Source organism: Oncorhynchus nerka, linkage group LG20 (assembly GCF_034236695.1).
Source record: "Oncorhynchus nerka isolate Pitt River linkage group LG20, Oner_Uvic_2.0, whole genome shotgun sequence".
NCBI lineage: Eukaryota > Metazoa > Chordata > Actinopteri > Salmoniformes > Salmonidae > Oncorhynchus > Oncorhynchus nerka.
In genome coordinates this window covers 27699872-27727040 of record NC_088415.1, presented here as the reverse complement: position 1 = coordinate 27727040, position 27169 = coordinate 27699872, and the positions used below count along the sequence as shown (strand labels likewise).

At 44.2% G+C, this 27169-nt stretch overlaps 1 protein-coding gene and 1 pseudogene across 1 annotated transcript; one reads left to right on the top strand and one right to left on the bottom strand.

The window, feature by feature from the left end:
* Positions 1-666: 666 nt before the first annotated feature.
* Positions 667-11535, top strand: LOC115102186 (BLOC-1-related complex subunit 6-like). The gene is made up of 6 exons (XM_029621827.2): positions 667-767; positions 6173-6819; positions 7031-7397; positions 7835-8004; positions 8669-8752; positions 8888-11535. The coding sequence occupies exons 2-6, from the start codon at positions 6184-6186 to the stop codon at positions 9011-9013; spliced, it is 1383 nt and encodes a 460-aa protein (XP_029477687.2). The 5' UTR covers positions 667-767; positions 6173-6183; the 3' UTR covers positions 9014-11535.
* On the bottom strand, positions 10878-16030 carry LOC115101878 (hyaluronidase-2-like; annotated as a pseudogene).
* Between the last annotated feature and the right edge of the window lie 11139 nt (positions 16031-27169).

Sequence of the window (27169 nt, the reverse complement as noted above, 5' to 3'; positions counted from 1 at the left end):
AGAACAGAGAACTGACTAGACGTATGTAAAACGGTATTCTTTATACTGTGATAGACAGTTCCAACACGTCTGTTGGCCTATCACAGTAGAGGCTGGGCGTGGTTTAAACTTGCCCAGCCTATTGCAGGCGCTCAGGCGGATCCCCGCCTCTTGGCGCTTCTTGGAGTCCTCCCTCCGTCGATGTATAGATCCTTACTGTTCTGGTATCGCAGCCTAGTTAGAACAGTTGCTCAGTTCCTGCTATTGTGTTGTTCAGTATTTTTCCATCTCAGTTAAACCTCGTGATGACCACCCCTCCCTATCACAACTTTGTAAGATACAGCAAGTCACACCATGTGCTCAATATTGTTACATACAAACACAAGGACAAAGCATCTACTGGGCTGTTATCTACCGTTTTGCAACATGCAGGTCACACCATGTTACTCAGTTCTTGTCACACACAAACAGGCAAGTAGCAAGCAGTTGTTTAATCTCATAATGATGCTCCAGTGCACAAATGCAGACACTTCACACAACCAACATCAGATAATATTTAATCATATATATCTAATGGCTATAATGTAAAATACAGGATCCAACATCACATACTTACTACTGCATTTAATCATCATGTCAGACATTTACTGTGGTGAGCCAGGCCTACTAGTTTTTCTATGATTATGCGGAACTATTGCGTTCTCTACTGCAGGTTGTAGGGATAAATATACAGAGCGGACTGGACTAAATTTCATGGTTGACTAGATCTCTTGGAAAGCATTACACTGGTAAGTGTTTATTTATTTGATTACGCTAAAAACATGCAGATTTTTTATTTTCCTTAAAGTTAGTCGTAGAAATAAGTATTCCCACACATTTCCGGGTGATGGTTACTCTTGACAGACACGGAGTAACAAGGGAACTGAAAACAAGATAATACTCCGAGGCCTGGCTGCTAGCATCGACAGCTAGCCAGTTAGCTAACGTCATCTGACTGATGAGTAAACTGTTCGTTTATGGCTGATGAAAGCAATATGTCAACTTGCTTGTTGGATGTTGTACCCATTCTTTATGATTTTTACATCATTAGTCTAATAGTTCGTATTGCTCAATGTTTTACAGCCTCCTGTTGCGAGCTGATTAAACGTTAGCTTACTAGCCGTAACGTTAGCTAATCACACTGACAGCTTGCCTGAAGATACCGGCCCTACCGTAACTCTTGTTTACACTGAGCTGCACTGGGGTTGGAACGCAATCATGGTTACATTTTAGCAGAAGATACTACTCTACCATTAAGCTTGTATACACAATGCTTAGAATGCAATCAATGTTACATTATCCTGCCCTGAACTTAGCCACTGTTACTAGCGGGCTCTAGTACTCAACCCTGCACCTTAAGACACTGCTGCCCTATGTACATAGTCATTGAACACTGATCACTTTTTAATAATGTTTACATACTGTTTTACCCACTTCATATATATATATATGTGTGTGTGTGTATTGCATTCTGGTCAAGGCTCATTCTATATAACTACTGCTGTACACACATTTTCTATTCATATACTGTCCAATTGGCTGCCCGCAGATCAATTTCCTCCTTGGGGCGAACTCCGTCATGGTCTCAATTTACTGTTGCGAGGTAGAATACACAAGGTGCAATTTTGACATTTGGTTGCGCATCAACAGTTTTCTCTTGTTATATCAGTCACTGATGGTCACCAATTAGCCAATGTCAGCTAAATGTTTCTATTGGTAAGTTAATCTAGCAGCAAGCTATCTAAACTTGTATGTCGAATTTGAGCCTGGGGGGGGCCTCATTGATTTTGTTAGTCAGTCTCACTCAGACATCATATTAAAAACTGCAAGCATTTGTCTCCGCCCCATGGCAAAATGAGTAGAATTGTACGTAATTAAAACACTGCGGCCCCTCATGAGTTGTGATTATTTTTGCCACACCGCATCAACGTTGCCCATCCCTGGTCTTTACACACCAACATATATATTTATATTCCGGACTCTGACATTTCTCTTTTTAATATTTATTAATTTATTAAATTATTTATTTATTGTTCGGTATTACTGCACTGTTACAGCTGTGATAACATTTGTGTAAGCGACCAATAACATTTGATTTGTTTAAGACCCCATGGAGCTGGCGCGGGATATGGGTGGGGAAATGTACCTCAATGCAGGGATGGGATATGCCACTTTACTCCAAATGTTACCTTTATCCACACCGATACATTGAGAAGATTGAAATACTACCAGTTTTCCTGGAAAACTTCCCTTTTCATCCTCATGCTAGCTAGCAGTAGCCACCGCAGCCATTTTGGAATGGCAGTTTCTTCGTCTTTGGTATCATGACATTCGTACATTTGTTTGTGCATGCCGCCACCTATTGTGCTGTAGTGTGTGGTCGATCATGTTACATTTTGTGATACAAAAATATAAAAAAATTGCCACCAACTAACCCTACACCTATATACCACTATTTCATACAAGTAAAAATCCACACCCCATTCAACTACTTTGACCCTAACTGATCCTACACCAGGCCAATGGCAAGGAAGGACGGGACTCTTTTGTTCAACACACCTTAACTCTTCTGCAGTAAAACTCAAACACGCAAGTACTTCTCTGCAGATGCCACCACAACATCTGTTTTCTATAAATGACGTTCTATTTCTGCAGTACAGTTGATAACCATGGCAATGAACGCTAAGATGCCAACCTTATGAAGCACAAATGCATATCACTCTGTATTGGCCTAGCTCTACTGCTCACCCTTGACCCATAATCCTCTACTGTTTTCACTGCCTCAGCATACTGCACCTTCTGTTCGACACTGACCCTGACAACCTCAACCTGTCTCTCTTGCACTGGGCACTTCTGATCCCCAGCAACATGGGCACCCCCACAATTGACACACACAGTTTTTCCACTGATACTACACATTAATTTGTCTCATGTGCTCCTGCACACTTCTCACATCATGGAATCTCCCTCCTACACACTGCTGCAATATGACCATAAGCTTGATATCTAAAACACCATAGTGGGTTCGGGCACAAAAGCTCTCACGGGATAACTGACATATCCTAATGTGACTTTCAGGTAAAGACCTTCATGTCTTAAAGTATTGATGGACTGTTGTTTCTCTTTGCTTATTTGAGCTGTTCTTGCCATAATATGGACTTGGTATTTTACTAAATAATGCCATTTTCTGTATACCACCCCTACCTTGTCAGAACACAACTGATTGGCTCAAATGCATTAAGAAAGAAAGAAAGAAATTCCACAAAATAACGTTTAACAAGGCACACCTGTTAATTGAAATGCATTCACAAAGCTGGTTGAGAGAATGCTAAGAGTGTGCAAAGCTGGTACTGTATAGTGTATCAAAGAATACACAGTGCGGTTTGTACTTGGCTCCATTCTTCCTGAAACGCATCTTCCCTCTGCACTCCGCTCTTCTTTTTTTTCCTCGCTGTCCATAATGACGTCTGTTCGTTAACCACGCTATTGCAGTGCCTTCTTCCTCTGTATTGCTTTCAGACCACACACTGAGGGCGTTTTTCCAAAACCCATCTGTTCCTTAGCCAGACTTTTGGGCTATCTCCGTACTCTCCATGCTTGCTCAACCACGGAATGGCAGTGTCAGCCAATCAGCTCCTTTTGTTGTTCAATACAACGTGCCATTCCGTAATGACTGCTGTGGTTGAGGACGAAAAGAGCAGTTTTCCGGGAAAACTAGCAGTAGCCTTCGATCTTCTCGATGGAGCATTGTGGATAAAAGGTACAGTGGAATCCCTGAATTGAAATACGTTTTCTGACCCATATCTCGTACTAGCTCAACGCTGTCTTAATGTAACCATGATTGCGTTCTGACCCCAGTGCAGCTCAGTGTAAACAAGTGTAACGGTAGAGTTGGTGTCTTCTGGCAAACTGACAGCCAGCTCGTTAGCAACCTGTGTTTTTATGAGGTAAGTTAGCTAACGTTAGCTGTTGTTGTCCAAAGATATTCTTATCTCGTATTGTACTCACTCAACCTTTGTTATATTTTAGTTTTCATGTGTTTATTGGTAGAGGTCGACCGATTTAATTAGGGCCGATTTCAAGTTTTATTTTTGGGCGCCAATTTAAAAAAAAATATATATATATTATTATTTTTTTAACCTTTTATTTAACTAGGCAAGTCAGTTAAGAACACATTATTATTTTCAATGACGGCCTAGGAACGTTGGGTTAACTGCCTTGTTCAGGGGCAGAACGACAGATTTTCACCTTGTCAGCTCGAGGGATCCAATCTTGCAACCTTACAGTTAACTAGTCCAACGCTCTAACCACCTGCCTCTCATTGCACTCCACGAGGAGCCTGCCTGTTACTCGAATGCAGTAGAAGGCAAGGTAAGTTGCTAGCTAGCATTAAACTTTAAAAAAAACAATCAATCAATCATAATCACTAGTTATAACTACACATGGTTGATGATATTACTTTTATCTAGCGTGTCCTGCGTTGCATATAATCGATGCAACGCTGGGGGATGATTTAACAAAAGCGCATTTGTGAAAAAATCACAATCGTTGGACGACTGTACCTAACCATAAACACCAATGCCTTTCTTCAAATCAATACACAGAAGTATATATTTTTAAACCTGCATATTTAGCTAAAAGAAATCCAGGTTAGCAGGCAATATTAACCAGTTGAAATTGTGTCATTTCTCTTGCGTTCATTGCACGCAGAGTTAGGGTATATGCAACAGTTTGGGCAGCCTGGCTCATTGCGAACTAATTTGCCAGAATTTTACGTAATTATGACATAACATTGAAGGATGTGCAATGTAACAAGAATATTTAGACTTAGGGATGTCACCCGTTAGATAAAATACCGAACGGTTCCGTATTTAACTGAAATAATAAATGTGTTGTTTCCGGATTTGACCATATTAATGACCAAAGGCTCGTATTTCTGTGTGTTATAATGAAGTCTATGATTTGATAGAGCAGTCTGACTGAGCGATGGTAGGCAGCAGCTGGCTCCTAAGCATTCATTCAAACAGCACTTTCGTGCGTTTTGCCAGCAGCTCTTCGCAAGCACAGTGCTGTTTATGACTTCAAGCCTATTAGCCTAATGGCTGGTGTAACCGATGTGAAATGGCTAGCTAGTTTAGCTGGGTGTGCGCTAATAGCGTTTCAAACGTCACTCGCTCTGAGACTTGGAGTAGTTATTCCTCTTGCTCTGCTAGGGCTGCGGCTTTTGTGGAGCGATGGGTAACGCTGCTTCGAGTGTGGCTGTTGTCGATGTGTTCCTGGTTCGAGCCAAGGTAGGGGCGAGGAGAGGGACGGAAGCTATACTGTTACACTGGCAATACTATAGTGCCTATAAGAACATCCAATAGTCAAAGGTATATGAAATACAAATGGTATAGAGAGAAATAGTCCTATAAATACTATATTAACTACAACCTAAAACCTCTTACCTTGGAATATTGAAGTCTCATGTTAAAAGGAACCACCAACTTTCATATGCTCTCATGTTCTGAGCAAGGAACTCAAACGTTAGCTTTTTTACATGGCACATATTGCACTTTTACTTCGTCCAACACTTTGTTTTTGCATAATTTAAATCAAATTGAACATGTTTCATTATTTATTTGAGGCTAAATAGATTTTTATTGCTTTATTATATTAAGTTAAAATAAGTGTTGCAATTGTCATTATTACAAATATATATATATATATATATATATTTTTTTAATCGACCAATTTAATTGGTATCGGCTTTTTTGGTCCTCCAATAATCGGTATCGACGTTGAAAAATCATAATCGGTCAACCTCCTATTTATTGGATTGCGTTGAGCTGCAAAGTAGTATTGTTGACAGTTTAGTTTGGTGGGTCTTCCAATGTATGCTGGCTACCGGTACTGGAAGTTACTTCGACGCAACTAAGCCAGTTTGTTGGGACGTTTGGCTGTTATCAAGAGATTAATAGAAAGCATTGTGTGTAATATGTTAGTCTTTCTCCCACCGTCCCTTGAAAGCAAACAAGCCCCAATTACAAAGAGAAGCTAGAGTCCTAGGTGGGCAAGTTGATGTGCAATGATTTGTTGAATCCAACCCAGTTGTTTATAGTTGTATGCATAGGGAGTAGGAGAGCATGTCTGTTATCTAACATATTGAATGCAGCAGGTGGAGGGATGAGCCTCTTCTCTGTGATTGACACATATGTGCCGGAAGCAGCCAATGGGGTGGATACACCAGACTCCCCTGGATCCTGCAGTGAGAATGGCCCGCACATCTACTCCCCTACTACCCCCTCGCAGCTCCTGAAGTTTGGGGGCAGGGTGCCAAGGCCTGGGCACGGATCCCTTGATGGGACCCCTGAAGAGACTGAGAACTGTGTGGATGGAGAGAGAGCATGCCATGTACAAGAAGACCCCATAGACACTCCTCACAACTACATGTCCCATTCGGACAAACAACACAAAGACACGCTCCTATCACAGCCCTCCTGCCCCACTGCCACATGCGCGGCAGACACAAACCCACACGCGACCCCTCAAGACATGTCCCTCACTGGACCCCTCCAAACAGATGAGCCCCTAAATGATGTTCTGTCTAGAGACTCACAGCATACCGCCGCCGCCGCAACAAGCATTCCATCCAAAGACACAGCCCCACAGAGGGACACTCCCAGTGCAGACACACTTCCGTCAGAGACAGAACACACAGAGCCTTGTAACTGCTGTTCTGTAGAAACAGAGGAGGAGAAGCAGGAGGAGGAGAGCGAGGAGCAGCATTCAGGAAACACCCAGGCTGAAGTCTCAGCTCAGGTGAGTCTGCCATATTGACCGCTACTGCCCCTGTACATAATCGTTGAAGTGCCAGAGCCAACAGCTCAAGAATAGAAAATTGTACTTTAACCATTGTAATGCGGAAACGTTTTGTTTGTATGGATTTTTTGACCACCTGCAATAGTAAGGATAATATATGTGTTTGTTCATACGTCTGGTACCGGTATGTAAGACTGCCTCTTCCTCTCAGCTTACAGAGGAGCCCTCAGCAGCATCTCCCAGCCCAAGCTCTGGCCCAGCCAAGAGGAATTCATCAGACAGCAGCCCCTGCCCGCCCCACGTCATGGCCCAGGTGCATGTGCGGAACGTCCCAGAGCGGGAGCGCATCGTCCGGGGCATGCAGGACAGCAAGAGTCTGGATGAGATCAGCCAGGCGTGCGGGGGAGGGGGTGGTGGCCGGGGGGGCCAACCAGAGGGCCGCAGGGCCACCATCTCCTCTGCCCTGGAGTTGGAGGGAACAGTCAGCCACGACGGGGACCTGACCCACTTCATCTGCCGCAACCTGGAGCAGAAGATCAAGATGAGCTCCAAGCCCAGCCTGGACTGTGACTGTGACTGTGAGTATAACACCGGAGGACGGATGGTTATTCTCCTGGGTTGTTTTCATTAGGCACCAAACTGACTAAAACAGGGAGAGATCACCTGAACTTGTCCAGTAAGATACACTTGTTTTCTGTTGCAAAACGTTTTGCTACGGTTTACCTGAATACGACCCTGGTGATCAGTGAAATGCTGATTCACCAACGGCCTTTTCTGTTATGATTTCAGTGATGCGTCAGTGTTAGAAGCTGCAGTTGAAGGCCGAGTTCCAAATCAAATAAATTCTTCCCCTTTCCTCTTGTGATTAGATTAGCATCCTCAGGAAGGGTGGGAGGACAGATGAGTGTCCTAGCACTGCTTGGATGAGGGAGGCTGATTTGGTTTGCTTTGTAGACTGTCGAGATAAGGTAGTAATTTCCTGTGTGTGTTTCTGTCTCTCTCTTTCTGTGTCCAGCGGACTGCTCGGGTTCCATCAGTAGCAGGGGTCGGGGGTCGTCGTTGCGGCAGCCGGCAGACATCCCTCCCATCGACCCTGCTGTCCTGGTGGACCTACAGAGACACACTCAGGATGTTGCCCACAGTGTGGAGCTGATGATGCGCAGCCTCAACGGAACCATCCAGAATGTACGTGAGCTCAGTTTGTTCACAAACATGGACCATTTTGATCTGCGTTCAACTATCCTTTTAGTCCTGCCCTGATATACATTGCAAGTTGCTGATATTAAGGGTTTGCTATTAAGGGTCTGGTATGTTAATAGCTGAGTTTACAAAACATTAAGAACACCTGCTTTCCATCAGACAGGTGAATCCAGGTGAAAAGCTATGATCCCTTATTAATATAACCTGTTAAATCCACTTCAATCAGTGTAGATGAAGGGGAGGAGACAGGTTAAAGACGGATTTTTAAGCCTTGAGACATGGATTGTGTATGTGTGCCATTCAGAGGGTGAATGGAAAACACAAACAATTTAAGTGCCTTTGGTATTAGGTGCCAGGTGCACTGGTTTGAATGTGTTAAGAAGTGCAACATTGCTGGGTTTTTCAAACTCTACAGTTTCCAGTGTGTTTCAAGAATGGTCAACTGACAACTGTGGGAAGCATTGGAGTTAACATGGGCCAGCATCCCAACATGGGCCAGCATCCCAGTAGAACGCCTTCGACACGTTGTAGAGTCCATGCCCTGACGAATTGAGGCTGTTCTGAGGTTAAAAGGGGGTGCAACTCAATGTTAGGAAGGTGTTCCTAATGTTTGTACACTCAGTGTATGTCTTTATCTGTGTGTGTCCAGATGACAGCGCTGAGTGTGGGATACATCCAAACCTACAGAGACTCCGTGGACAGCCTGGGGGAGTCTGTTGACATGAGCATAAAGGTGAGAGAAGAGCGAGCTTGGCTAGACATGAGTCAAATTATGATCAATGGCAATGGCAATCATGGATGCTTGTTGTGTCATAAGTATATGATGTGTGCTCACTTCCTCCATGTATTCCATTGTGTGTGTTCATAGGGAATGTACACGCTGATGGCGCGCTGTGAGGAGCTTGACCGTTCCATGCAGCCTATCCACACCCTGGCTGCCCAGATCCGGGACATCAAGCGCACCCTGGATGCCCTGGAAGCTATTTGCAAGTAGCCCCTCCACCCTGGAGACCCCTCTCCCCCAGAGACCCTCGTCCACTGCAAACACTTTGTTAACCTAATGACCCCCCTGGAATCACTGCTACTAATCATGCCAATGGGTGATCTACATTAACCCCCTCTCCTCACACCTCCCCATGGAGACGCCCCTCCCCTGAGATCCTCGCTCGGCTAGGAGCCCTCCACCTGACAGAACTTGAAGGAAACGGAACACTTGATGCTTTTCTTCATGTATTCCCGTCCGACCCACTTGGTTCAGATTGCACTAACTGCTGCTGCCCACACGGTGGCACTCTCTCCCTCAAGTTATCATTACTCATTGTGTATCTATTATTTCATGTTTTACTTTTCTATTGTTTCTCAGTTTTCTTTCTCTGTATTGTCGGGAAGGGCCTGTTGTTTATGAAGCATGTGTCGAATAAGGTCTGATTTGTATGGAGCATGAGCTTTAGGAACGGTTGTGATAAGATTTCGATGTTAGTCATTTCTTAGGCCGGTTCCTGAAACTGCCTGTGGCAGGTTGTAATAGTGACATGAGACAGCTGAAGGTGTGGGGGTACATATTATATTGTATAAAGGGCAGTCCCTCCATGTTATATACCTGTTAGTTATCAGGCTGTTACCAACCAAAAGCCATTCCCTGTAAAGCTCTCCTCTGTGTTCCCTGGATAGATTGTTGTGCTTTAGGAGACTGTGGTACCTTTTGTCACGTCACAGGCTGGCTGGTAGGTAGGCCTGTCTTTATTTCTAACATGTCTATTTGGCTTAAATTGTGTTGCCATGGTGAGAGGTTCTGGACAGCCGTTACATGTAACATGCCCTTACAGGACTTGTATGTTACCAGATGTCGTCAGACCTGCTGAAGACCCACCTAGATAAGGCAGCACCCGCACACTAGATATAAAAGGGGATGGGCTGTAGGACTATAGACTTTGGGGGGGGCGCATGTTTGTCTGGGGAGAGAGGGATGGCCTCCTCTAACTGCTCTTAATAATATCTCTGTACAATCAGAAGCACCTTTGTGCATATCTTTCTGTAACAAAAAAAAGATTTTTGTCCTAAGTGTATATTTTAAGAAAAATAACAAATTTACATGAGCTGCAAAGAGTAGCTGTCTGTTTTTGTTCCTTGTTTGTTTATGATGACATGAGTGCATAGATACAGGACATCTAGAGTGCATCCAATACATTTTATATAACATATTAGTACATTTCCACAGAAAAAAGGCATGATTTATTGTAATCACAGTAGCATGACCAGTAAGAACACAAAGGTAATGTTGAATGGTGAAATCATCTCAGTTGATATGACTGCAGAAACATGTTGTAGAAAGTGTGTTTGAGGAAACCAACTTGGGAACCATATTACAACAAAGCCATTCACATGTAAGGAATAGAGAGAAGAAAAGTGTGCAGATTAACAAAAATGTGTACATTTTTATGATTTATCAGATACTCTTATCCAGAGCAAGTAGGGTTAAGTGCCTTGCTCAAGGGCACAGTGACAAACTTTTCATCTAGTCTGCTTGGGGATTCGAACTAGCGACGTTTCAGTTACTAGCCAAATGCTCTTAACCGCTAGGCTACCTACCGCCCCAGAAACATCCAGTACTGCCCTGTTATGAAGTGAACACACACAACTGTCGACGAGACAAAGTATGGCAATGTTAACCGCATCCTATGAATAAAAACTGTATTTGTTTGTTTAGACAACACAGACTCCAAAAAAGGATCCACTTTCCAAAATAAAAGTATAATTTTCAGATTTCATTTTTAGAAATAGATCTATTTTGTACCATGCTCCTTTTTTATACACTAATGCGACAGTCTTTAGCCTGACCTGATAGTCCTGCAGGTTAGTCAGGAGTTCAGGCATAAGTCTGTGTTCAGGCTAAGGCTTAAAGCTGTGGTTAATACCAGTAGTAGAGGTAGGAGAGGTGCAGTGAGTGACGGTCCACTGTGGTTCAAGAGAGCGAGGGTGGGGCTGGTTTCCTGGTTCAGCTCACTCAATAAGGGGGGATTCAGTCTGGCTGGAAGGGCACTCTGTGCCCTGACCTCAGCCCTGTCCTTGAGGTCCTCATCGGTGACTGGCCCCTCCAGGGACTCATAACACTGGCACTTTAAGTCCCTCTTCCAGGCCTCCAGGTTGCCAGGGTCCAGCTGGTCCGTGATAGGGAAACGGCTGGGGTCACGTTGACGGCATACGGGCCCAGAACCTCAAGCATGAATGTGGCTAGCTCTGAGCAGGCTGTCTGGGGGGAGACACAGACAGAGGGGAAATGTCATTCACCTCAGACACAGTTACATTAGTATGACTGACAATGTATGGAAGATTTAAGAGATCTGAGTCCTTGTCAATAGCGACCCGTCATTCAGGGCAGGTGGGGCAGAGCCCCACATTTTTAGCAATGCCTGTTGTGCATGTTATTTTGGCATTAATACATGTCACATATCAGTTTGCAAACCATGTCAAAAAATGTAATATATCATTGAGTTTATAAAGCTCATTACAATCATGGTCTCTTTTGTTTTCTTGAATAAGGCAGCTCCAAAACGCAGGTGTTTCATCTAAGTGCTTTCTTTGGTGGTGGGGCAAGCCAGCAGAAAATATGGAGCGTTGTGTCGTGATTGATTCAGTGTTTTGTCACTCATGGGGACACTACATCACTGCCAAGTCTAAGGGTATAGATTGAAAATTCAAGCCCCTTGGGTGCTGCCATCGAGTTACATTAGAAGTGCCCATCCAAGAAGGCTCAAGGTCGTTGGCCACAGATAAAATTACGTCAAATCACGTTATATGTTGTCGTGACGTTGTATTAGTTAATGTGACGACTGTTGTTCATCGAATTATTAGTTTCTAATTGCATGATTAAGTGAATCAAGCAATTATTAACTCATTAACCTGGGGCACCATGGGAAAACTAGTTTTTATTGAGTTTCTATTTCCCAAATGAACTCAAAGAATATCCGAATATCGATTTTACAACAGCCGCTAATTAACCAGTTGCTTCTACCAATCTCGTTCTGAACGCCTTGTAGCCCGTGAATCTGCACGGACCCGGGTCTCACCAATGAATTCGTACCACACCAATCTTAGTTGAATATTTATTTACTAAAAAGCTAAAATGATGATAAAAGATACACATAGACAAAACACATTATAGGCTATTGATTAGAACTTAGGACAACGGGCCAACACACTATGGCGCGTGTTACCCACAATGGGGATTTCAAAAGAGAGAGAAAAAAGAAAGTACACAAGTGAAATATACATTTGGGTGAATTTGTCAGCTACGCTATTCTGACCCTAGCCTTGCCCCAAACTGCCACTCTTATGGGTCAGAATATAATGATGTAATTACGTGGGGATGCTCTCCGAGGATTCTCTGCGTAGGCCTTCAGCTGTTTGATGACGCACTACTCCGGCGCACCTTTCTGATCGTCCTCCCGATGTCAGTGTCCTTTTGGCTTAGGAGTCTGTTCCCTCACCCATTTCTCTGGAAGGGGTCTTCTGAGGCCAGACAGCTCTGTAGCTCAGAGCTCACAGCATAGGAATGAAACCTTTTAGATACCACGATTCGATGAGAGATGGAGGCTAGGTGGTTTGACTTGAATTCACCCGCTTAGACACAGCTACTCATCCGTAGCTTGGGTAGAAAAGGATATCTTTGTCTTCAAACTTGCGTTGCGTTCTGGGTTCGTTTACTTTTTAGACCTTGCTGCAGCTTGGGTCACGTAGTCTTCCAGTAAATTCTATACTCACAGGTTTTATAGCCTTGGGTCAGGAGTGGGCGTAACCGCCTTTTAGGGCAATTCACTGGGAGTACCAAGTTAATGAGGCAAGGTCTAGATTAGATTCAAATCCAATTTTAGACAACTAACTTAACATTTCATCTTCCCCAAAACATTCTCTTTGATTTGGATATGTTCCATACAACGTACAATGTATAAACATCAAACATCTACTAAGAAAACTTCACGTTACAATGTTTTTGTAATAACGTCATCTATTAACCTTTAATAACAAAACAAAAATGACATACATTTTCATATTCCATCTATCGTCATGACCACCATTGTGGCTGACATTAACCATTGTTCCAAAGTCCCTTTATTTCATGTTTAATGTTCTAAGGCTGGTTCTCCATAGTAACAGGACAAAGTAATTTGTCTGTGGCCTGAGATTTACCAGGGCCGTGAGGGGTCATAAAACTCCCCACATCTTCAGACCCCTAGATCTCTCCTCCTCTCTTGGGGTTGAGAGATAATCTGTAGGGTTGTGGTCTCCTGTAACCTGACCTGGTCAGGACAGTCATGACAATGTACAGTAGCTTTGGTTGGACTGATCTTGTCAACATCATACTTTCAAAATCTTAGCTAGCAGTTATCATCATGAAGCAAGTCGACAATCTACTGGCAAATCCTTTTTAATCCTTGTCATATGAAGAAAAATGATAGATAAAATGTCTCGATGCTCATCTGCCATTGGACATAAACATTACACAACAAGTTGGAAATAGCAAATTCAACAATGAGTGGTTTGGAAGGAATCAGTCGCTAAATACAAGCTTGCAAAGCAATCACTAGCCTGCTATTCAGTGGAGTGGATGTGTGGTCCCAAGTCTAAGATTAAGGGGCTCCTTTCCTAGTTTAAAATGATAAACATTCAACATTGGCCATGCTGTCAATTAAGCATGATTTGTGCCGCGGTCAAAATAACAAGTCGGAACTGCAAAATCTCAAAATCTGACTCGTAAGTTCAAGACAACTCGGAACTCAGGAAAAATGAGCTACGACTGGGAAAATACGTTTTGAACTTTCATCCAACTCGGAATTGTAAATCCGGGTACTCTGGCCTCTTTCTAGAGCTATGACCTGAAGATCACTGACATCATCAAGATTAAACTTTCTTTTTTTTAGTTCCCAGGTGTCTTGAAAGCACCAAAAATCCAGAGAATGCCAGACTTCGATTACAAAGTTTGATGACAAAATTTGCCCGTGAAGGACTGCCGTGCTACCTTCCTGTTCAAGTGAGCACAGCACAACAAGGTGAGTCCAAAAATGTATTGTATGCTGCTGCATAAATGATGTCATATGCCAGGGGGATATGAATACTGTAGCTAAGAAAGTAATACTAAGTGTATGTTGTGTAGTAAGCTGTTAGTAGCCCATGTGCCTCACCCTAATCATTTGGTCTATTTTCACCTCTTAACTTCACCTACTGTTCTAACTTGGTGTGCACATGTAGCCTATAAACTGTGTTTGAGAAATGTCTGCTTATATGCCCCCTTTATTTATCCTACGGTTCTGACTTGGTGTACAGGGAGAACACTGTAATAACGGCCCATGTTTTGAATTATGTCGCTGTACATTTCAAAAGTGATGAACAAATAGTTATATTGATGACGTCCTTCCTAGTTCACTCATTGTCTTAATCGAAATTACGGATTGCCTCTAATCAGCTTGTCATTCCCTTATGCCATAGTTTGTACATCTCAATTGTCAGTAGAAACCACGTTTTTTTTTAAGCAAGTCAGCCATATCAGCTATGTTTTTCTAAAAGGCAGTAAATGAGGCTGAATGAACTGTTTTGCTGCCAGACAAAGCACCACTGATAGCCAGGTGTAGCAGTGGTAAGGTGTTGTGACTGCTGTTGGGACAGCTTTATGTAGGCACTGTTTGTCACCGTTATAGTGCTATTAATGTATTGGTTAGTGTTGTGTAGTGGCTTTGCTGGCATGCATCCCACATGTTATTTTTTGCCCCACCAAGATTTACACGCTAAAATTGCCACTGGTCCTTGTAGAGAAGACACCTGGATCGTTCTCCCAGAGGATAACACCTGCTACCCCCATGGCAGCACTCTAACCAATACCGTTGACCAAGTCCACCTGAGGGAACATCACACTTTAGTTACAGACCCACCAGACAGAGAAACCACTATCAAAAATATGGTAACATCCACTTCCACCCAGCACTATCTCTCACCTCATACAGAAAAGAGTTAGTTGACGTATAGACACTACTGACTAATAGGAACACAGGAAGGTCGTAGGCGGTCTCAGCCAAGCCTGTCACTCTTAGTGCCTCTCGGATCTGATTAGATGTGTACAGTCTGGCCCTTGAGATCCTGCCCTGCAGCTTCTCTAGCGTGAGGGCATGGTAGAGGGCTGAGTTTCCATAGCCATAGCGGCACGTCGTTCAACGCCATTTCAGCAGCGGGACAGCGGCCCGTGTAATTGGATATTGACTGGGGGGGCCAGAGTTGTAGTAGTTGGGGTACTAGGACACGCCCCACAGAGCCTTGGGGCGGAGCCTCATCTCCTACAGTGTCTCCATAAGGATGGACTGGGCCGCCATCTCAAAGTCCACCTGGGGGACGGGATGACATTATTATGAGACAACTGGCATAGTGAATAGCATCTATAACATCTGTTTATCCTATTACTATAAACTGGCACTGTCGTGATGAGGATCTTACCTGAGACCACTTCTCCACCTCCTCTGTGGTCCAGTTAGGGAAGAATGTCCTCAGTAGAGCCCTCCAGGTAGATGCCCTGTTTCTCACGGTTCCTTCCCCACTGCTGGGAACACTGGCCCCAACCCAGTACCCCCATTCCCTGGTACTCCGGAGAGGGTAGCGTGGCCGCGAGGTCCTCCTGTGTATTCTGGAGGTGTCCTTCCGGTCTGAGGTGTTGGGGAAGGCCTCCGTTCACATGCTGGTCCTGGTCAGTGTAATAAGGGTACTTCCCCAGAGTGTCCTCATAAAACATGGCCAAGCAGCCTTCTCTCTCCATCCCAATGGCTCCTGGGTCGGGACGTCCAGAACCCGCCTGGTTGGCTACTCCATATAGTACTAGGAAAGGCTGCCCTGGTGACAGAGAGATGCGGGCAGGCTTTGTGGGACCACCAAGGCAGCGGGAGGTGAGGAACATCAAGAGGAGGAATGGTAGGAGGGCCCTGTGTGGCCCAGTGTTGAACCATACCTGGACCACGAGCTCAGTCCACGCCATGGAGCTGCCTGCTGCCTCTGTGTCTCACCACGGTTCCAGGTCCTCACAACCAACCATAGCCCTGGGAACACAACACTGAAAGACCCTCACCTCAGCTGTCAACATGTGGAGGCAACACATTGCTACAGTATGTAAAGTTAACAAATGACATGTATATTCATTGAATCATAGTCAACAAAAACAATTTAATCACCAAAAACCTGACATAAAAAAAAAAGACATTGCCAGGCTGCCCCAATCACTCCTAGGGCTCTATTCAATCTGTATCACTGAAGCGTTAGGGTAAAGAGCCGACATAGGCATATTTGACTGTGAATGCTGTCTCCTCTAACGCCGGAACATTGCCTTTACATTTCAATCACGCTGTAATGCTGAACTTCCGCGATATGGATTGAATAGAGCTCCTAGTCATCCCCATGTCGCCACCAGGCAGTATTTAAACCTTTCTCATTGACTGGCGAGATTCTTATGCAATCTTATTTGGGCCTCCAAGAGTACAGGCCTGAAACAACAAAGGAAAAGATGATTGATGAGGTGTGTGTGTCAGCGGCAGCACCAGCAGAGGAGACGTAGACTAGAGGAAAAGGATGCCTCAGAAAGGCAATTACCAAGAGTTAATTACCAAGAGTTAATTTGATTCATTAGTGCCGCCCACATTGGCCAGAGATGCTGCTCAGGAATACTACTCAGTAGTGCAGCAGAGGGAGCCATGCCAAAGACAACTACAAAATCCAACAGGCTTTTTGTTATACTACACTATGATTTTTGATCACTACCGTTATAGCCCTGTGAAAGACAGTAAATCCCTAATACCGGACATTTTTAAGAATCTGTCCTATTTTGGGTAAAGCTCTAATCTTTTAACAGTAATCTGCTTTTGTTTGTTTTACTGATCAGGAGTGAAGGGGGGGGGGGTACACCACCAAGCATGTGAACATGTAGGATTCAATGTCAAACCTAAAGGATTAACTACCTCGGTCTAAGAAATCAGTCAACCGATATCATGGACAAGAACCCATTGTGCTGTTGTTGGGTGGCAGGTAGCCTCCTAGCTGCGGAAAGTAGGGGACCCCCCAATCTAAAATAGTGGGGTAAAGTACTTAAGTAAAAATATTTGAAAGTATTACTTAAGTTGTTTTTTGGGGTATCTGTACTTTACTTTACTATTTATATTTTGAACTTTTATTTTACTACATTCCTAAACAAAATATTGTACTTTTTACTCTTTTTGACACATTTAATCATGCACTCATACAGTATACTCTAATCCAAGTCACTCCCTGTCTGGAAAAAGTACAACAAATACTACAGTGCCATAGCCTAAGAAATCCCCCCACTAAACTTAAGAATCAGACTCTAAACTTAAGAATCGACCTCTAAACTTGGCAACATAATCTTTATTTGGATTTCTTTAAAAAACGTATCCTGCTCTTTCTGTGGAACTTTAATGTGGAAGAGGACTGGAAAATGTTGCCATCATTGAAAAATACAAATTTACTGAATGAGGCAATGTCTCATCCTTCCTAGAATTTGTCTGAAAAGCTAAAAGACAGAAAGAAGTGTGTCATGCATATGTCTGTACTTTTGTCTTTTTCATTTCCCTCATGTTTCTTACTTTCTCTATGCTTTTCCCCAGTATCCATGTTCCTTAGTCAGCAGCTCTGTATTTTGTTTTCAATCTATCAATATTTTCTACAGTTTCATATGTCTATTTGGGCCTGAACATCAGCATAGAATCCTAATGGTGATTAAAAATATGTACTAAAAGTAATATAGGTTGGTTTGAGAATCACTGTGCCTGTTTTCCATGCTACAATCATAGAGATCATTGTGTATTTATGTCTACGATTGCTTTTCTGTGTGTGTGTTTGCGTGTGTCCATTCGCCCATGTGTGGATTGGCGGATAAGATATTCCTGGCCGGTTGAAAGACCTGAGATTATGTGGGATCTGAGATGAATCCTGCACTCTGGTGCCCATCACCATGGAAACAGATCAGGTGGTTTGGGTGACCTACAGGACAGGTGGGTGTGGTGTTGAATGATCTGTGTGCAAAGCACTGGTGGTTGACTGGGGTACTGGCAGGTTTTTAGGTCAGCTGGCTGGGTGGCAGCAGGTTTTTAGGTCAGGTGGTGGTGGCACGCCTTCAGGACGGCTCGCAGTTGGATGCATTGCTTCTAAAGTTGTATGTATAAGGTGGTGGTTGGGTAGAGATAAGACGAGAGTAGGTCCCCTTTTACACTGTTTCATAGGATATATATTTTGTAGAATATATTCTGTTCACACTTACAGGGACGACAGAGGGTTAAATACACAACATCTAATTGATGGAATTGGAACCAGGTGTGATGGAAGACAAGACAAAACCAATGGAAAATTAAAAGTGGATCGGCGATGGCTAGAAGGTCGGTGACTTCGAACGCCGCCCGAACAAGGAGAGGGACCAACTTCAGCAGAAGTCGTGACATTCACACATCCCTAGTCGAAGGTAGTCCCTAGTTACCACCACCACAATGTTCCCATTTCTACAATCTCTCTTCTTTAAATGTTATTTTAAATCTAACTCTAACCTTAACCACACTGCTAACTTTTTGCCTAACCATAACCTTAAATTAATGTTCAAATTAGTTTTTCATTAAATTTTTACAATAAGCCTATAGTAAATTTCGACTTTGTGGCTTTGGTAACTAGTGGAAACCCTAATTGAATCCGAACTCATCATTGCGACAACGCTGAAACATAAATTCCTGGGCGAGCAGTGCCACATTTTCATTTGTGCCGAAATCAAAACAGAAATGTGACAAACAATCACACAAAAAAACATCTGAGTAGTCAAGTATTTAATCAGTCGTCTTACTCGTGAAGGGGATGATGACGCAATCTTTGCAAGAGAGATTGGTCCTCAACTCGCGGCTCAGTCATCAGGGTAATTACCCTGTAGTTAGCACAGGGAACAGCGCGAGCAGAGACGACGTCATCACGTCATCCAAAAACATGGTAGACATTGACTCTGAGTGATGAAAAAATTAAAGTCCTCAGCAACAATTATTAGAATAATTGAATGGATGTTTTGTGCACAAAGGTGGTGGCTAAAGTATCTTATTAGGAATTTTCATATCTGACTTCTCTATGTGGCCATCTATGGAAATTGTCTTTCTGGGCCGGGTGTCAGTTAAACTGCAGTACCCAAGCAAAACTGTAGGAGCAGTCGAAACAGTGCTTCTAGACCAGAACCCTGGCCCTGGAGCAGATAAGTACGGAAGTACGGAAGTCCAGCAAGGAATAAAAAAAGTATTCACTTGTTATGTCGAGATCATCATTTATTTATCTCATATGATCACGCCTTCCGGCGCCGACAGAGATGGCCGCCTCGCTTCGCGTTCCTAGGAAACTATGCAGTTTTATGTTTTTTTACGTGTTATTTCTTACATTAGTACCCCAGGTCATCTTAGGTTTCATTACATACAGTCGAGAAGAACTACTGAATATAAGATCAGCGTCAACTCACCATCAGTACGACCAAGAATATGTTTTCCGCGACGCAGATCCTGTGTTCTGCCTTACAAACAGGTCAACGGAATTGATTCCATGCAGTGACCCCAAAAAACGACTCCGAAAAAGAGGGAAAAGAGGCGGTCTTCTGGTCAGACTCCGGAGACGGGCACACCGTGCACCACTCCCTAGCATTCTTCTTGCCAATGTCCAGTCTCTTGACAACAAGGTTGATGAAATCCGAGCAAGGGTAGCATTCCAGAGGGACATCAGAGACTGTAACGTTCTTTGCTTCACGGAAACTTGGCTCACTGGAGAGACGCTATCCGGGGCGGTGCAGCCAACGGGTTTCTCCACGCATCGCGCTGACAGAAACAAACATCTTTCTGGTAAGAAGAGTGGCAGGGGCGTATGCCTCATGACTAACGAGACATGGTGTGATGAAAGAAACATACATGAACTCAAATCCTTCTGTTCACCTGATTTAGAATTCCTCACAATCAAATGTAGACCGCATTATCTACCAAGAGAATTCTCTTCGATTATAATCACAGCCGTATATATCCCCCCCAAGCAGACACATCGATGGCTCTGAACGAACTTTATTTAACTCTTTGCAAACTGGAAACCATTTATCCGGAGGCTGCATTCATTGTAGCTGGGGATTTTAACAAAGCTAATCTGAAAACAAGACTCCCTAAATTTTATCAGCATATCGATTGCGCAACCAGGGGTGGTAAAACCTTGGATCATTGTTACTCTAACTTCCACGACGCATATAAGGCCCTGCCCCGCCCCCCTTTGGAAAAGCTGACCACGACTCCATTTTGTTGATCCCTGCCTACAGACAGAAACTTAAACAAGAGGCTCCCACGCTGAGGTCTGTCCAACGCTGGTCCGACCAAGCTGACTCCACACTCCAAGACTGCTTCCATCACGTGGACTGGGACATGTTTCGTATTGCGTCAGATAACAATATTGACGAATACGCTGATTCGGTGTGCGAGTTCATTAGAACGTGCGTTGAAGATGTTGTTCCCATAGCAACGATTAAAACATTCCCTAACCAGAAACCGTGGATTGATGGCAGCATTCGCGTGAAACTGAAAGCGCGAACCACTGCTTTTAATCAGGGCAAGGTGTCTGGTAACATGACCGAATACAAACAGTGCAGCTATTCCCTCCGCAAGGCTATCAAACAAGCTAAGCGTCAGTACAGAGACAAAGTAGAATCTCAATTCAACGGCTCAGACACAAGAGGCATGTGGCAGGGTCTACAGTCAATCACGGACTACAAGAAGAAACCCAGCCCAGTCACGGACCAGGATGTCTTGCTCCCAGGCAGACTAAATAACTTTTTTGCCCGCTTTGAGGACAATACAGTGCCACTGACACGGCCTGAAACGAAAACATGCGGTCTCTCCTTCACTGCAGCCGAGGTAAGTAAGCCATTTAAACGTGTTAACCCTCGCAAGGCTGCAGGCCCAGACGGCATCCCCAGCCGCGCTCTCAGAGCATGCGCAGACCAGCTGGCCGGTGTGTTTACGGACATATTCAATCAATCCCTATACCAGTCTGCTGTTCCCACATGCTTCAAAAGGGCCACCATTGTTCCTGTTCCCAAGAAAGCTAAGGTAACTGAGCTAAACGACTACCGCCCCGTAGCACTCACTTCCGTCATCATGAAGTGCTTTGAGAGACTAGTCAAGGACCATATCACCTCCACCCTACCTGACACCCTAGACCCACTCCAATTTGCTTACCGCCCAAATAGGTCCACAGACGATGCAATCTCAACCACACTGCACACTGCTCTAACCCATCTGGACAAGAGGAATACCTATGTGAGAATGCTGTTCATCGACTACAGCTCGGCATTCAACACCATAGTACCCTCCAAGCTCGTCATCAAGCTCGAGACCCTGGGTCTCGACCCCGCCCTGTGCAACTGGGTACTGGACTTCCTGACGGGCCGCCCCCAGGTGGTGAGGGTAGGCAACAACATCTCCTCCCCGCTGATCCTCAACACGGGGGCCCCACAAGGGTGGGTTCTGAGCCCTCTCCTGTACTCCCTGTTCACCCACGACTGCATGGCCACGCACGCCTCCAACTCAATCATCAAGTTTGTGGACGACACAACAGTGGTAGGCTTGATTACCAACAACGACGAGACGGCCTACAGGGAGGAGGTGAGGGCCCTCGGAGTGTGGTGTCAGGAAAATAACCTCACACTCAACGTCAACAAAACTAAGGAGATGATTGTGGACTTCAGGAAACAGCAGAGGGAACACCCCCCTATCCACATCGATGGAACAGTAGTGGAGAGGGTAGCAAGTTTTAAGTTCCTCGGCATACACATCACAGACAAACTGAATTGGTCCACTCACACAGACAGCATCGTGAAGAAGGCACAGCAGCGCCTCTTCAACCTCAGGAGGCTGAAGAAATTCGGCTTGTCACCAAAAGCACTCACAAACTTCTACAGATGCACAATCGAGAGCATCCTGGCGGGCTGTATCACCGCCTGGTACGGCAACTGCTCCGCCCTCAACCGTAAGGCTCTCCAGAGGGTAGTGAGGTCTGCACAACGCATCACCGGGGCAAACTACCTGCCCTCCAGGACACCTACACCACCCGATGTTACAGGAAGGCCATAAAGATCATCAAGGACATCAACCACCCGAGCCACTGCCTGTTCAGCCCGCTATCATCCAGAAGGCGAGGTCAGTGCAGGTGCATCAAAGCTGGGACCGAGAGACTGAAAAACAGCTTCTATCTCAAGGCCATCAGACTGTTAAACAGCCACCACTAACATTGAGTGGCTGCTGCCAACACACTGACATTGACACTGACTCAACTCCAGCCACTTTAATAATGGGAATTGATGGGAAATGATGTAAATATATCACTAGCCACTTTAAACAATGCTACCTTATATAATGTTACTTACCCTACATTATTCATCTCATATGCATACGTATATACTCTACTCTATATCATCGACTGCATCCTTATGTAATACATGTATCACTAGCCACTTTAACTATGCCACTTTGTTTACTTTGTTTACATACTCATCTCATATGTATATACTGTACTCGATACCATCTACTGTATGCTGCCCTGTACCATCACTCATTCATATATCCTTATGTACATATTCTTTATCCCCTTACACTGTGTATAAGACAGTAGTTTTGGAATTGTTAGTTAGATTACTTGTTGGTTATTACTGCATTGTCGGAACTGGAAGCACAAGCATTTCGCTACCCTCGCATTAACATCTGCTAACCATGTCTATGTGACAAATAAAATGTGATTTGATTTGATTTGAAGTTTTGTTGAGATGTTCTCTGTTGTTGTAACAAGAACCCACGAGAGAAGTCACACATCCACCGTTGTGGGTGGTGGACAACAAATATTCCCTATGTACCACATTCTAGGCCAAGATTTACACTTTTGCCCTCCTCAAGCACTATCACAATCCAAAAGACAGACACTCTCTGCCAATCAGCCAACCATCTTTTACGACTCGCGTGTTACAGGGGATTTTTAGCTAGTCTTTCAGGTGCCAGGGACGTGAATTCCAGGACAAGGGGGGCTATGCCATCAATAGCGCAAGGCCATTTAACCACGTTTTCTGGACAATGTATCAAACTGAAGGACTCATGACATGTTGAGAACTTGAAGCATACTGTGAAATTTCTCTTCTGATGTCTTTAAAATGGGTATAATGTGTATTTGCTGTAACATGAAATGTGGATATTTCACCCAAGGCATGTTTGGAACCTACAGGCCGCGTATTTCATCCTAAAGACTGTTGAACTGTTTTCTGTACAATAGGACATGTTGTAGACACTTATGAGGAAATGTCAGGTTTGTGTCAATGGACAGGAATGTGCTGGATTCTCAGAATCAACTGGGTGATCCCTGTGACAGGCTGTCTGGCCTAATCAGCCCGCCCTCCGCGAGTATCCGTATAAATTACAGGACTTGCTATCAGACGGCAGGTTAAGTTTCTTTGCGCGGCCACACTAGTTGAACAGATTGATCCATACCTCCTTTGAAGCCAAACACCTAATGATGAAAATGTATTCTATTCAGACCGAAGCAATCATCCCAGAGGTGGCCCTGCGGAACACACAGTGGTCTCATTTTAAACAAAGTAACTAAGTTCACCATCCATCCCGCCTGTGATCAGAGAAAGAATTAGCTGCACGGAAACAACTCTATTGGACTTTACTTTCCTGGACTGAGTACTGACAGAGAGAGAAGTGAGTATCGCTGCTTGGGCTGTGAATTATTTAGGCCTGCTGGCCTCAGCACTGCTGTGGAGAGAAACTTGGACAACCATCCATCCCTGCTCCATCCCATCCTAATCAGAATCCAACTGTGCAGGCAACACTGACATACAAGTAATATATCCCTGTTATATTCTTCATCTCCTCTGAAGGTGGCATTGTGTGTGTAAAGTGGTGGAAGTTATAAGAGTACTGTAAGACGGTTTAAAGTTTAATTTACAAACCCATGATCAATACTGTCTCAGCACTCTACACATCGGAGGCTAATTGGTAGCCTAGTTCATGTCTTTTCCTAGTTGGTGCGCTCTAAACTTTGTGAATGCCTAAATTGACGAAGTCCTCGCATTTTCCCTTTCAATGAATAAGATCATGTCATTCTCAAAAGTCTTGTGAACGTTCTGTTCTATTTGCCTGAGTTGAGTACGGAAACCAGTTATACTGTGGAGACTCTCACCTCAATAACTGTGTTGTAACCCATTGTACCCTGTTTTATAACATGTCTTTAACAACCTTGTTTTCCAACTTATTAAGTCTAGTAAATAAAACCTTAAATTAATTATTTGTGGCACTGAGTTCATTTGCAAGCGTTTGGGCTGATAAGTCAGGATTCTGCCTTGTAGGCTCTCTGCAAGGAGCCTTACATATGAAACAGCTTACAAAGCAGCGTCTGAGGCTGCTATTGAAATTGATCAGCCTGTCAGGAATGGAGCTCACCCACTCTGTAAATGTAAATATTATCTATAAAACATGAAGTGTGCCTTACAATTATACACATATCAGTTATGAAAGCTAACAACCAGCACAGATAACAAGCTAGCTAGATATCTATCTAACTAACAAAACTACCTAACTTGCTCACTCACTCAAAAGACTAGCCAAGTTAGGTGCATTGTTGATTGCATGTGATTGGCTGTGGTCTGGTAGGTAGCACAAAGCCTGGGAGACAGTGCTGCCTGTCAGGCATCATTCAGAGTTTAAATGCCCCACAAGCTCTTAGTTCAAGGTAAGGGGTGTTTAGCTTGCTAACATTCTAATTTGTAAACTGATAATGAGCTCCAAACACTAATGAAAGCATGATGTTAGCATGAAATGTACCATCCCATAGTGTAAGTAAGTAAAAAGCCTTGGCTTCTTGCGAGCCGGACTGGCTCATAGGGCAGGACCCTATCTCCTGCTTCTGTAGCGTGGAGCACTGTAACCAACTTCATATAGCCACCCAGAAGAAAGGCACACGGACACCCACACTCCAGGTTGTCTTGGTTTTTATCTGCAGTAAAAGATATCAAACGATAATGACAGGCATTGACAGGACAGTCACAGCCACACGTTCACTGCTCTCAGAATATCTCTCTCAGACTCTATGCACAAAGTGATCATATAGTATAAATGCGTTGTGCTTAGAAAATAACACAAATAAAGTAAAGCATTCCTGCAGTAGAAGATATCAAACAGTGATGACAGGAATTGAGAGGACAGTCACAGCCACACGTTCACTGGTTAGGTAAGACACAAGATATATTTTTGAACGCAACAACAGTAATAATGCATGTCCTTTTTATATAAACCTTTTAAGGTAGTAAGAAAATACATTCACTTAATATTTCTATAAATCACCTGCTAGCAATAGCTAGAGTGACATTACAGTGCACTGACTGACGGTGCTCGTTAGCTCGTCATTAACATGGCTAGCTAAGCCAGCAAAAACTTGGTTAACTTGCTGAAATAAGCTTTAAATACATTAACGGCAACATAAATATATACATAGCCACATTCGCTATTGACTTTGGAATATATGAACCAGTTTTCAAAAGACACTTGTGTTATACAGTTTTAAACCATTTTTTTATGTACAGAGGAAATAGACTCAAACCTGCTCTCATAATATCTCTCTCAGACTGAAGAGCAGGCAGACCAACTTTCCAAATAGGGGAGAAGAACTCAAAGCCCACTAGTTGTTCTTTCAAGGAAAATAATTTAAAAAATGCTATTGACAACCTTAGTAGAATGGCAGCAAATATTTTTATGAATTCGACAACACATAATGAAAGGAAACTTATATCTGCCACATCCTAATCTGTTTCACCTGTCTTTGTGCTTGTCTCCACCCCCTTCCAGGTGTCGCCCATCTTTCTAGCTTTCCCGGTTTTTGACCATTCTGCCTGCCCTGACCCTGCCTGCCGTTCTGTATCTTGTCACAACACCCTGGATTACTGACCTCTGCCTGCCCTGACCCTGAGCCTGCCTGCCGTTGTGTACCTTTTGGACTCTGCTCTGGACTACTGACCTCAGCCTGCCCTTGACCTGTCGTTTGCCTGCCCCCCTGTTTCTGTAATAAACTTTTGTTACTTCAAAACTGTCTGCATCTGGGTCTTCTCCTGAGCCTTGATAGTACGAACTGGCCATGACGGACCCAGCAGACTCGGACCAGCTCTGCAACGCCGTCTGCTCCCAAGTAGCCACCATTGGAAGGCACGAGGAGTTGCTTCGTGGTTTTATTGAAGGGTTCCAGACCTTGCCCAAACGCCATGAAAGCACGTTGAACACATTGCTGGAGAAATTCTGTGGGTTGTCTGTCAGGCAGCCTACCATGACAGTAAATTCCCAGCCACTCAGTAACCCGGCTGTTAGCCACCCCGGTTTCCCGAGACCCCGCTTACCTCCCCGAATGCGTCGCTGGAGAACCTGTCACGACATTTCTCACACAGTGTTGTCTCATCATCGAGCTGCAGCCGTCCTCCTTCCCCTCGAACCGCTCAAAGATAGCCCTCCGGGACATCAGCGCGATGAGGTACGCTATCGCCTGGACTACAGCAGTGTGGGAACAACAGTCAGCCTTATGCTTCAGTCTGGAGGAGTTTGTGGCAGAGGTGAAGAAGGTTTTGATTCTCCATTGTCCCGGAGAAGCTGCCCAGAAGTTCCTCCAGCTTCAGCAAGACTCCCGCAGTGTGGCAGACTATGCAGTGGATTTCCGCATGTTGGCAGTTGAGAGAGCCTGGAACCCGTAACCGCTGTTTGACACGTTCCTGCATGGATTATCGAAGGAAGTTAAGGACAAATTAGCAGCCCGGGACCTACCGATGGATATCGACACACTCATTGCCTTGACCATCTGGATCGATGGGTGGCAACGAGAACATACAGTAGGAAGGAGAGGAGGTCTGATTCCACTCGCCCTCCCAAGGATTCTACCTCGCTTCTGAGGCATTGCCTGAAGTCAGCGCCGCCTTGCCCGTGACGTCTTCCGGTGGGCTCAGAAGTTGCCCGGACCTCTCCGCCATTCCTGTGGAGTACCAGGTCCTCTACAAGGTTTTCAGTAAGGCCCTTCAGTTCCTTCGCACCGACCCTAT

Bases quoted from the DNA above. Each gene is read 5' to 3' on its own strand.
- LOC115102186 (XM_029621827.2), top strand. From the start codon at position 6,184: ATGAGCCTCTTCTCTGTGATTGACACATATGTGCCGGAAGCAGCCAAT. The intron at 6,820-7,030 runs GTGAGTCTGCCA...TCTTCCTCTCAG, and splicing joins AGGCTGAAGTCTCAGCTCAG to CTTACAGAGGAGCCCTCAGC. The intron at 8,753-8,887 runs GTGAGAGAAGAG...GTGTGTTCATAG, and splicing joins CTGTTGACATGAGCATAAAG to GGAATGTACACGCTGATGGC.